At 37.8% G+C, this 13,065-nt stretch overlaps 1 protein-coding gene across 4 annotated transcripts in view; it reads right to left on the bottom strand.

Moving 5' to 3' along the window:
- The window catches only part of LOC124302387 (low-density lipoprotein receptor class A domain-containing protein 4-like), a 68,027-nt gene that overhangs the window by 8,083 nt on the left and 46,879 nt on the right, over positions 1–13,065 (bottom strand). The window contains exon 1 of one of the 4 annotated variants that reach the window (XM_046758535.1): positions 10,636–11,572. The exons of the other annotated variants lie outside the window; for them this stretch is intronic. Coding sequence (XP_046614491.1) covers positions 10,636–10,764 — 129 coding nt within the window. The 5' untranslated portion in view covers positions 10,765–11,572. Of the gene's footprint in view, positions 1–10,635; positions 11,573–13,065 lie in introns of those variants that run through there. 4 annotated transcript variants of the gene reach the window in all.

A 13,065-nucleotide genomic window follows, 5' to 3' on the forward strand; every position in this document is an offset into this window, starting at 1 on the left:
AATGGCACCGGGTGTCTTCACATCAGAATTGGCGAAAAGAAGCGATGCAATACGAAAAGGTAAATCAACTCGAGAGAAATTGCCCGCTGCAAAAGCTAGACGGAAGCAATTGCGCGTAGACAGGGAAAATTTACGAAAAAAACGTGAAACAGCAGAAGGAGTGCAATATCAGTCAGGTTGTGGTTTAGAGTTTGACACAGACATCGCTTGTACAAATTACTCTGATCCGCCCGAAAACAAACTTTTAAAATTAATTCCCGACAACTACGAAGGAATATATTTTGACCTCGAAACTTCTGGATTGTCTCACTCTTCAGACATACTGCAAATTGCAGCTAAGTCTTAGAGTTTCAGATTCTGCTCATATGTAAATCCAACGCAAGTAGTAGACGCGAGAGCATCTGCAATTACTGGGTTGAACAATGTGGCAGGGGAATTGCATTTACATGGTCAAAGAGTTGATTCGATCCCCATTAAAGATGCGCTGGTTGATTTTTATGAATTCTTAAAACTATTTAAAAAACCTTGTCTACTTGTTGCTCACAATGCCACATTTGATGCAACACGTTCAGTCCTTGCTGTCAACGGTCATTCGATGACTGAAGACTTCCAATTAGTTGTCGTTGGCTTTTCAGATACGTTGCCATTATTGAAAAAAATTTATCTCGAGCGAAAGGGACCAGGAATGTTCAAGCTAGAGAAATTAGCTGAAGATATTCTAAATTTAAAGACCAACACACGTTTTCACGATGCATTATATGACGTAGAAATACTGGAACAACTCAGCGTTGTTGCTATTGACATTGCCAGTTTCTTTACAACATGCAAACGATTTATTGAAAGATTAAATAATTGCATACATAACATAAAACTTGCAATGGCATTGCCTTATTTGGAGCCGTTAAAAAATGTTATATCGGCAGGAATGCTCAAAAAAATGGCCAGCGCTGGTATTACGTACGACAGACTGAAAGAAGCTCAAAAAACTAGTGGAAAAAATGGAGTCGTTAATTTATTATCAGAACGAATAATCAATAAGAAGCCTCTAGTCACCGATAGTAAAAGAATATTACTGGCTCTTACTGATTTTCTTGCAAAGAACGTTAGTTAGCGTAAATTGATTTACGCGAACGAGTGATAAGCTGCAATATGCTCGTGATAGTTTGTTACATTTGTAAGACGAAAGATCTATGCCGTTATAAAGATTTTCTTCAGTTTTGGATTTGTTATTCACTGCATAATTTACTTTTCTACTGATAAGTAAGAATTCTCGACCTCGTATATAATCTATTATAGAATCTTGGTGATCGGTCAATTAAGTAAACGTATTTTTATCTAACGTTTCGACCCGGATATGGGCCCTCCTCAGAACGAATTATTTATTTAACTGTCAAGAACGACAAAAAATTTTTTTATAAATAATAATACTAGAAGTAATCAGACATTAAATATTGTAGATGTAATACTCTTATGGCTATTATATATTATTGGTTAGTAAGAACATTTTGATTAATTGAAAAAAGAATGGCTTCAAGTGTTATTTACCTTTTTTTATAAGTGGACTAAGATGTAGTCGAATTCACAATTTACAATTAGTGGAGACAATGTTCTTTGAGTGACGGTAGTCAATGTCAATCTTCTAGTTATTTTACATGTAGGAGTTAATAGTTGGAAGTCATTAATTAAAAAGATTAAAGAACTATGTTTCTTCACAGTCAGTATGTCATCGTGTTAAAAGGTTGTTAAAGAAGGTCTTTTTAGCAGTAAAATTAATTTGCAAGTGTCCAAGAAGTGGAGGTAGGCTCTTTATGACTATGTTCCACATGTCTAACCAAAAATTATTGTTGGTTGAACCGATTGGGTCAACAGGTGAATAACGACTGATGGGAGAAACAAATATGATCCAGAGTGAAGGTGAACCTAATATAAACAATTATACAAAAAAACAATAAATATTTTGTGAAAAAAAATTATGTAGAAAGAACTGCGTTATGGGGACAAAAATTTTTTTTGTATCTAGTTAAGGTTAAACAATATTTGTTGTGTGGGCGGAGATTAGAGGTTTGTAAATATTACTTAAATGTTCAACATCTTGTCTAAGATTAACGGAATTGGTGTGACCTACAATGTAGCACATTTCAAGTAATAGTCTTTTATAATAACTGTGTTCTTCACAAAGGATGTTTGTATTGTCGTAATTAAAAGTATGTTGTTTATCGATACTATGTTTTGTTAGAGCCGTGTGACGTTCTTCAATCTGATGTACATTGCGTTGGTGTTCCCTGATTCTGGTGTTAAGGTGGCGGCCAGTTTGACCTATATAAACTTGGTTGCAATCATTGCAAGGTATTTTATACACAACATTGGATCGTTTGCCCATGGGGCAAAAAAACCTGGTCACAAAGATATCTGAATTTTAATTCTCACCATCCATGTCCTACAAAATAGGCACCATCATTAACCTAGTAGACCGAGCCATCAAACTTTCTAGTACAGAGTTCCAAGAAAAAAACCTGTCGCTCATATACAATATACTAAGATGGAATGATTACCCTCATGGCCTATTACACCAACATATTAATAAGAGACGCACCTACATCAACAACTTACCTGACAATAATATTGACTCTGCTCCCGCAGACGATAACAATAGACTTGCTACTACATATATCCCCATCCCATATGTATCTGGTCTCTTTGAGTCTCTGTACCGCCTATTCGCCAAACATAATGTCAAGTTTGTTGGAAAAAATTCAAAAGATTTACAACTAGTTTTTGATACGGGAAAAGATAAGATCCCCATGGGCAAACGATCCAATGTTGTGTATAAAATACCTTGCAATGATTGCAACCAAGTTTATATAGGTCAAACTGGCCGCCACCTTAACACCAGAATCAGGGAACACCAACGCAATGTACATGAGATTGAAGAACGTCACACGGCTCTAACAAAACATAGTATCGATAAACAACATACTTTTAATTACGACAATACAAACATCCTTTGTGAAGAACACAGTTATTATAAAAGACTATTACTTGAAATGTGCCACATTGTAGGTCACACCAATTCCGTTAATCTTAGACAAGATGTTGAACATTTAAGTAATATTTACAAACCTCTAATCTCCGCCCACACAACAAATATTGTTTAACCTTAACTAGATACAAAAAAATTTTTTGTCCCCATAACGCAGTTCTTTCTACATAATTTTTTTTCACAAAATATTTATTGTTTTTTTGTATAATTGTTTATATTAGGTTCACCTTCACTCTGGATCATATTTGTTTCTCCCATCAGTCGTTATTCACCTGTTGACCCAATCGGTTCAACCAACAATAATTTTTGGTCAGACATGTGGAACATAGTCATAAAGAGCCTACCTCCACTTCTTGGGCACTTGCAAATTAATTTTACTGCTAAAAAGACCTTCTTTAAAAACCTTTTAACACAATGACATACTGACTGTGAAGAAACATAGTTCTTTAATCTTTTTAATTAATGACTTCCAACTATTAACTCCTACATGTAAAATAACTAGAAGATTGACATTGACTACCGTCACTCAAAGAACATTGTCTCCACTAATTGTAAATTGTGAATTCGACTACATCTTAGTCCACTTACTTATAAAAAAAGGTAAATAACACTTAAAGCCATTCTTTTTTCAATTAATCAAAATGTTCTTACTAACCAATAATATATAATAGTCCTAAGAGTATTACATCTACAATACTTAATGTCTGATTACTTCTAGTATTATCTCTCTATCTAATAAAAAAGTTTCAAACAAATGAACGTAGAAAAAGATTATAATAACAATAGTATACGCATGAAGTTGGCGGTGGGGTGAGATCCCGAAAACAAAACAAAAAGCATCTAGCAAACCCTTTGACAGCTGTCATCGGCTGTTTATGACAGTCTTTGACAAATATCTTTATAGGTATCTGTTTCTGACGCACAAAAAATGAACATGCAAACGAAAATTATCAAGATGATTCCCGACGGGAATTGTCTTTTTCGCGCGTTGGCGTATTGTGTATACGGCACTCAAAATCGACACGCAGAGGTGAGACTGAGTATCGTTTCAAATATAGTGGATGATTGGTCTACAGTTGCGGGTTTTATTACAGGTAATGAGTCAAACGGTGCTGTGATTAGGTCACCTGGTGATTACAAATCACATATGAATAAAAATGGAATATACGGGGGAGAAGCAGAATTAGTTGCAGCTGCGGACATTTTTAAGATATGTTTAATCGTGTATCGCGAAGAACAAATTCATCCACACCGGATCGGATCACAAAATGAAACACAGTTCTCGCTACTCTTCACCGGCGACGGAGACAGTGGACACTTTGATGTCTTGCAGAACCAAAATAAAATTCAGATAGTGAGTAATAAGTATGAAGAGTAACAATCAAATAATAGTAAATCTAAATATATCACCAAACAGTCAAAAGGACAGCCAGGATTTACGATGACAATGGAGAAAGGAGGAGTTTCAAGCAGCAGACAAGGCGATGAAGATGGTGGACGGTCGGACGTATCACAAAAGAAAAAGGAAAATAAAATTGTAAGTGCGAATAACCAAATAAGCCAGAGAATAAAAATGAACAAATATTCCTATAACCAGGCAAGAGGACGACCAGGATCTATGTTAACCACAAGAGAAAGAGGTGTTTTGCGGAATGAACAGCAACGCAAATATAGAGAAAAAAATAATATATAGAAGGTGATTTTGGAGAATAACGGGCAGAGCGGTAGCAAAAATAATTCAGCAAGTCAAGGAGATAGATCGATATCAATAGAGAAGGAACACCAATTTTCAACCAACGAATGGAAGCTTAGATTGATGAAAAAAAGAAAAGTAAGCACAGAAGGAATTGAAGTGGACAGCAAGTGCAGACCTGTCATCAAATCAACATGAAGGAATTCGCCTGTCTACTAGACAATGCGTAAGGAAATAGTGAGGCGCGTAGCGCCGAGATGGGGTTGGCGCGCGAAGCGCGCAGGGGCGAAGCCCCTAGTTATTTATAAAAAAATTTTTTGTTGTTCTTGACAGTTAAATAAATAATTCGTTCTGAGGAGGGCCCATATCCGGGTCGAAACGTTAGATAAAAATACGTTTATTTAATTGACCGATCACCAAGATTCTATAATAGATTACTTTTCTACTCTACGTTGAGTATAAATCTGTGTAACAAAACATGATGTCGAATAAAAATGACTGAGAATAAAAGCATGTGATTAATTATTTCTCTTAGTGAAAAATTGTCCGTTTTTATTTATATTGTCACCGAATCTAATTGGTGAACATATATAGTAGGGTACATATAAATACATTGGGGATAGCAGTGGGCAAAGTCTCAGAATGGATGTAGTAGTGTACATGTATACACACCGCGCGCAGTCGCAGAGTTGATGTGACAGTGCACACGTATATATATACAACCGACAGAGTCTCACTGCAACGTTGCCGCGACGCTCCCCTCTCGACCGTCGTGCCAGAAATTTCGTGATAAATGTTGAACTTTGTGTGCGTTTATCAAAAAGTCCTATGAGTGAAAAAGTTTGAATCCAAGACAAAAAAAATTCTAATTTTTTGCTCTGTCAAATGTTAGTTTTTCATCAGATTAGCGCGGCTCAGTTAGTTGTGACAACAAAAAACGTGTGCGTTTTATTGGCCTGGCATGGGGAAGACGTGTTACCAGTACTGACTTTAACCGTGATTTTCTCGTTAATCTATGAGACAATCGTGTTGAAAATTTGTAGAGATATTAACCACTACTCGAATTAAAAGTAGGAGAAATTTTAGCTCGCTTACGCGGGATCATTGCGTTTCATCAAAAACGACACGTGACCTTATTGTGCGTAGGAATTACACATACTCCGTGGTATATTCATTGAGAGGTTGAACGATGCGGAAAGAAGAGGAGAGATTGAATTGAACGATTCTTACAGGTTATTATACATTGTACTTTGGATATTATCTTCAAAGTCATTACACCCCGGCACTTAATACCATATATTTTCTACACGCACGCTATCGCAGACTTCTTTTATGATAACATGTTTTATTTTATTTTTTTCCCTATCCCCCGTCATTTTTTCATTCGTTCTAAAGGACTATTTAAGGAGCTACGACTAATCCGCCGAGGTCGAGGCGTTATTTGATTCTCGCGTAATCAAGTTTCAAAATAAGTATGGGTCATTCCATGTCAAATCGACCAATGGTTGTACTCGACCCCTTTTGTTTTGGATGAAATTTGATCAGAATATTTCATTCATCATACGAAGAAGTTCTGCCAAAGGAAATAAATTAAAAATTTTTTATTCAAAAGTTACGCAACTTTTAAAATTTCACTATTTTTCCTGTTTTTTAAACTTATGCTTCAAAGATCTCGAAAACTATTATAATTACTGCAATGATCTGAGCTAGATTTTCAAGGGGATACTCGAAGCTACCAAAAAAAAGGATATATAAGGATATATAAACAACAAACTGCGTGAATTCTAGAAGTACGGCCATCACAGAGATGATAGAGACCTCTGGAAAGTTTCACAGTAAATATCTAGTAGAAAAAATTTCGTAGCAAACATGAGATGGCAGAGTGTGTCACTTCTTAACTGATACAAATGTACATTTAATTACCAAATAAATTTAAACGACATATTAATTATTTTTTCATATACTCTATAGCCTTAAAATAAATTTTTGTGCCTTAAAATTGCAAATTACAAGTGAATTCATCATTGTTTTATTCAGTCAGTGCCAAAGGAAAAAAAAATTTTTCTTCAAAATTTAAAAATTTATATCTTTTGAAAGAAAAAAAACCCCATCTCAAAAATTTGAGGATCTTTTGAGATCAGTTAGAGGTACTCCAGAAAAAAATTGGAGTAAAAATTTATTGGCGGTCATCGATTTTTACAATGTTGTAAATTCCAAAATTCTGTAAAAAAACGATTTTATGAAAAATTTTTTCAAAAAAAAATTTTTTTTTTGGTAGCTTCGAGTATCCCCTTGCAAATCTAGCTCAGATCATTGGAGTAATTATAATAGTTTTCGAGATCTTTGAAGCATAAGTTTAAAAAACAGGAAAAATAGTGGAATTTTAAAAGTTGCGTAACTTATGAATAAAAAATTTTTTTCCTTTTTGCAGAACTTCTTTGTATGATGAATAAAAACTTCTGACCAAATTTCATCCAAAACGAAAGGAGTCGAGTACAACCATTGGTCGATTTGACATGGAATGACCCATATATATATTTTTTTAGTTTCAATTTGGTACAAGAATACGCCTGTTAAAATTTGAGGGCTTAACGAAATACGGTTGTTGCTTCATTCCGATTCGTATGACTAGATAAAGCTAACAGAAGATTCACAGACCCACTTTTGTAGAGAATTGAACGATCTTCGAAAAAAGTCTGTTATCATATCATGACAAATCTACTCTTTCGAAAGTTGGTCGAGGTCCTTAAGTAACTTTTGACTTTCATTAAACTATAGGGCGATTATGGTCCGTAACTACATATCCGTACATCACACCACATTTATTTGACAGGTCTGCTCACGGAGCATAAAACGCTTTATATTGTATGCGTACATATAACGCAGGACACGGCGTGAAGCGATCAAACTAAAAGAAAAAAAAACCTCCCGCAACTACACGTGTATAGTTAGTATTAAGACTTGTAGTTTGTTACAAAAACAAACCTATAGGAGAATACTTTTGTGCCGTTCTCGTTGTTGTTGTTGTTTACAAAACGAATTCTATATTATAAACGTATGCAGAGAAGCGGCGAGATCGGCTGGCGAAGAAGGGTGGAGGTGAAAAGAAGAAAAGAAAAAACATATACACAGGCATATAGAGATTGTACGTGCATGCGCGCGCACACACACACACACACACGTTGTATGTGTCGAAGCGAAAGCGGCGGAGGCGGCAATTGACGCACGTGTCGTCGTTAGACGGGGCCAACTGGTGTTTGTACAGTTTGTTACCGTTTGCTTAGTCTGTGTCTGGATAAATCTGGAACACCACGGCACCAGAGCCTCAAGGCCTTCTTTCCTTCCCTATAATAGATACATACACGGTAGGTACGCTCTCGAAGCCAGACCGGCAGGCCTCACCGCCGCCCCGTTTTTCTTTCTTTACTTTCTCTCGATCTTGCACGTATACCTCCACCCCTTGAATTGATCAGGCTGGGAAGTTTGTAACGTTATTGTAATCATGCGTGATTAGAAAAAAAAAAAACTCGTCATGTTGCAATTTTAGGAAACTGTTGACAAAAGTGTGATCAAACTCAGATTTTGTAACTTTGTAACTTTTCCAGTTATTTCAAAGGGTGCATAATAGTAATTTTTCTTTCGACATTTCGATACGGTAACGTTACTAACTTCAGCTTCGTTTGAATTTTAAATTTTCTCAACGAGACTACCGGATACATACGTTAATCCGTACAGCATGTGATTTACATACATCGCCAGAAAGATGACAATTTCGGAAATCTAGTTAATCAATATTCCAGAAAAATCTACAAGCATATTTGCAATGTGGTTGAAGTTAGTAACGTTACTGTAACAACGATGGATGTTCAGGAAAAATCGTTACTCCGTATCATCGGAATTGTCTGAACTTTGGTAAACCATACCGAACCAAATATATCCAATTGTTAAAAAGCCAACTCTTCGAAAGTCATTCTAAAATTGCAAAATAATGAATTTCTTACTGAGATTTCGTAACGTTAACGTTGCTTACTTATCAATCTCTTTATTTACTGTTAAAATATCGCTTTCCTTTCACGTATACGACGATAGTACATACATAGGTATATTTCGTCGTACGAAATGCGGGTAAAAAGAAGGAAAGAATGTGAGCAAAAACAAGAAGAAAACCAACAGATGAAAAATAAGGGAAAGAAAATTCTTTTTCTTTTCACACAAATGTTACGCACGTCAAAACGGCAGATATTTTCGCGACGCGATAGACGATTTGGGGGTGTGGTGGTGGTGGTGGTTGCATAACGCGGCAGACAGCCCCCCCCCCCCTGCCCCTTTCGTTCGTTCATTCGGTTGGGCGGCGAATGGGCGCGTGAGCAGAGTCAACAGGTGGCGAACGTGTTATAACAAGCCAAACATTGACCGTGTCGATATATGCCTACGTATGACGGAGTGGCGGTGAAACGATGGACTCTAAAAAATGAAGAAGGAAAAAAAGAAAGGGAAAAATAGAGAACTAACGTTTGGAAATGAGGAAGGCCACAAACAATGCACACAAATAACAAAAATATGAGACCTGTGCGACGTGGTAAATTCTTCAATTTCAAGTCCTAGCCTTTTTTTTTTTATTTATACCAGTATTTAGGTGATCAGTCTCAAGATCGTGATTTTTCACTGTTTATATAGTTGAACGTAAAGAAAAAAAGTCACACAGAAATTTGAAACAAAATTTTTCTTTCTCTTCGTGTGTAGTACGTGATTTCATGCTTTTTTTTCTCTATAGATTTTTCCCCTTTTACCGCAACAAGAACTGAACTGCATGAACACTATTAACCGAAACGTGTTCATAAGAAAAATTTTCAACGTTTCAATATCGTTGAAAAGATTCAAACAAAGTGTGTGTAGGAATGAATACTTTGAACTTCCACGTAAATCAAGATTATACTGAACAATATCATCGAGCTTTCAAATTTCTAACAATTTTAGAACGACTTCCAAGGAGTTTACTTCAAAATATGAACATGTACTCTTTGTTATTATTTAATAGCTGAATCTAAGAAAATCCTAAGGGTCCATGTAAGAATTTTTTTCTGAACACGCATCGTTAAAGTAACGTTATTAATTTGAACCGCGTAAAATTTCCCAGTCCGTTATATCATTATTTCCATGGCTTGTTGTTTCGGCGTCTATCGTTGCAAATACCACTACGTACTACAACATGATACGATATGCAGAAACTCACACGATGGCGCAATTAGCTTCAACTTTCTACAATACACCGTATGCACACAGTGATATTAAAAGAAAATAAACGACAAATTTCCGTGTTGTGTGTGTATGTGTGTGTGAAAGTAGTTCCAGTTTTGCTCTCAAATTAAACTTTAGAAAGACGAAAAAAAAAAAAAAAGAAATCAAAAATTAAAAAAAAAAAAAAAAGAAATAAAAATAAGAAAACCATCGCGGCTGTAATAAAAATAAGAATACGATAAAAATGAAAAGATGCGCGTGTGTGACGTACAACGTTGGAGAACGATGCGGTCACGCATGAATGCACGCATGCGAGGCGACGCGACGCGAGTGAAAGCTCGCGCGTTCCACGGCATTCCGGGACACGGTAAAATAAAAAAAAAAAAAAAAAAGTCCAAGACGAATAAGAAGAGAGGCGGAAGTTGCGCCTCGGTGCGCTTCGGCCCCCTTCCACAGGCGTTCTCCCTCTGGACTTTCATAATTCTACCGCTACTCTAGAATATCTCTGTATCAGGGCTATGCCTAGGAGATATTCAGGCCAGAGTGGCAGCGGCTCTCATTTTTCTTAAATCTCACTACGCGCAGTCAATCCTTGGGCTTACTTTGAGGAATCGGAAAAATTTTTTACAGACAAGAAACGGAGACTTGTATACGTCGAACCTACCACAAGGGCCATGTCGCGTGACTTAGCAGCCTGGACGTGAAGTAACCGAGACGTGAGCTCGATCAGTTTTCTCCTCAATTGTTTGACAGAGACGCCTAGCGTCTGCATGCAGCGTCGCCGCAGCTTCATTTGAACTTCGCCGCCAGGTTGCCGTCCGAATTTATGGAAGAAAAATAGCCTAGGTACAACCGACTGTCAACCGGCTATCGTGGCGAGCGTCCTGCTGCACCGTCTCCTCTCTTCCCTCTTCTATTCTCGCCACCACGAGTAGTATCTACTATCCGCCGCAGATACTCCAGCTGTCAAACAAACGTCGTGACGCTTCTCTGACGCTTCTCGACGTATGTCTTATTCCCCTTCATCCGCACCCAACGAATAAATTTATAACCACCGCGTCGTTTCCCGAACAGAACTAGTATATTAACGTCGATGATCAACCGACCGTAATCACTTTGTAATTCTTTCGATCTGATTTTTCTGTTAAAAAATTACCAATCATCAACACTAACGATCCCACTCGCGTGCGTACGTTTTCCTCTTTATCTCTTCTAGTTGAGTGAGTCAGTGAACGAGTTTTTTACTTTCTTTCTCACACCGAAACATCAAAACGAGAATATAAAAACCGAACTGCAAACCAATAGCCCGTATATAATCAACTCGTTTTCCTTAAACACGACAGTTTCCTTCAATCACCCGAAAAAGGGGTAACATTTTTTTTTTAAATCACAACACTCGTCGACCATTCGTCCAGTACAAACTGCACGTTTGTACAACGGTACATATTATTTCCCGATATTTTATTTTATCGCATTAAATTACATACACGTAGATACGTGTAATAACTTCCCCTCTCTTTGATCCGATCGCGCGCCGCCTCCGTAGGTCTAAAACTCGTCGAGTCCAGCGGCTGACTGAACGCGTCTCCTCGATCGCCGGCCGGAGACAGCAGCAGCACTATCGCCCCCCACCCCCCGCCCGCCGCCCCGCCCCCCTCGCCGACAAACATACACCCCCCGACGTATTCGTCGCCCCTCGGGACCCCCTCCACGGGCTCGCCGACGGCCGGAGGGTTACGACGTCGCTCGCTTCGTCGTCGTATTCCCCGAGACACGCAGACGCGACGGCGAAGAACACCGAGGAGCCATCATCGACGCAGACGCGTTGCGCCGGGCGTTTGCATACGTGTGGTGCGTGCATGGGTATGCACGTGTGTGTGCGCCTGTAACGAATAAAGAGAGATTGAGAGAGAGAAAGAGAGAGAGAGAGAGAGAGAGAGAGAGAGAGGGTAACACGGACGTTTCGTGGACGCGAGGACGGCTGGTGGGTATAACCGAAGGTACAAACTCGCAGGAGCGTACATACGACCGAACGTCGGGATCGAGACGAGACGGGAAAAATTGCCTACCTCGGATAATATTAAGACTGGTAGACGCCGTACTATTTTTTCCAGTTTGTTGTTTCTCGGTGTGTGATTGTTTTTTAACCGTATCTTGTAGATTGTCTGCTTGCCTGTCTGTACCTGCATCCGTAATACGGACGAAAAGCATTACGGGGAAATTTGACGCGCTCTTGCTCGAGACGGTCGATCCTTCAGAGTGAAAAGCCTTTCCCTATCCCCTTTATCTTACGTTGTGATTGTCTTTCCTTCGTTGTCCACGAAAATTATCGCGAACCGAAGAACTGAGCTACTTATACTGAGAGTCGATGAGAGATGAATAACATGAGAGAAAGAAATAGGTCAGGTCAAGATGTTGGTCGGGAAATAACGACGACAATCGTTCGTCGATCCGACCCTTTTAGTCATCGTTCTGCGGTACCCTTTATAATATTGGCGTAATCAATCACCGACGGAACAGGAAGAAAGCGAGAGGAAAAAAAACGCGGGGTTAGGGGAATGCGCGCGGTGGTTGATCGCGAGTGATACGCAATGCAGACGAGGGAAGACCGAGTTTCTTATGACCATGACAGTTGACTCAACATAATAATTATCAACGAGGTGCAAATAAATTACTTAAATAAGAAACAAATGCATATATACAGATATATTAATCAACATACAATGTTAATATACTATATACATCACATCAATTTTCTAAGTACATTATACCTAGATTCTGTCTCTGGCATCAAATGAACTGCAAATTATCGTCGTAACATTCCGTACCGAATAAAAACTTATGGAAAACAAACGAAGAGAAAAAAGCGCGATCAGTTGCATAAAAACAAAATTTAATCCATTATAGGTATTATACGTGGTATGTACATAATATTATAAATTTCTCGACTAAATAAAAAACTTATTATATTATTACTATCATTATTATTACATTATACATCACGTTGACAAGTTGTTATTATTATTATTATTATTATTACTATCCGTGTGACATGGGAATCATCCTGTAGCGTGAAATAAGTATATTATATACA

The sequence above is a fragment of the Neodiprion virginianus genome, chromosome 4 (genome assembly GCF_021901495.1).
Source record: "Neodiprion virginianus isolate iyNeoVirg1 chromosome 4, iyNeoVirg1.1, whole genome shotgun sequence".
Classification (NCBI taxonomy): Eukaryota; Metazoa; Arthropoda; class Insecta; order Hymenoptera; family Diprionidae; genus Neodiprion; species Neodiprion virginianus.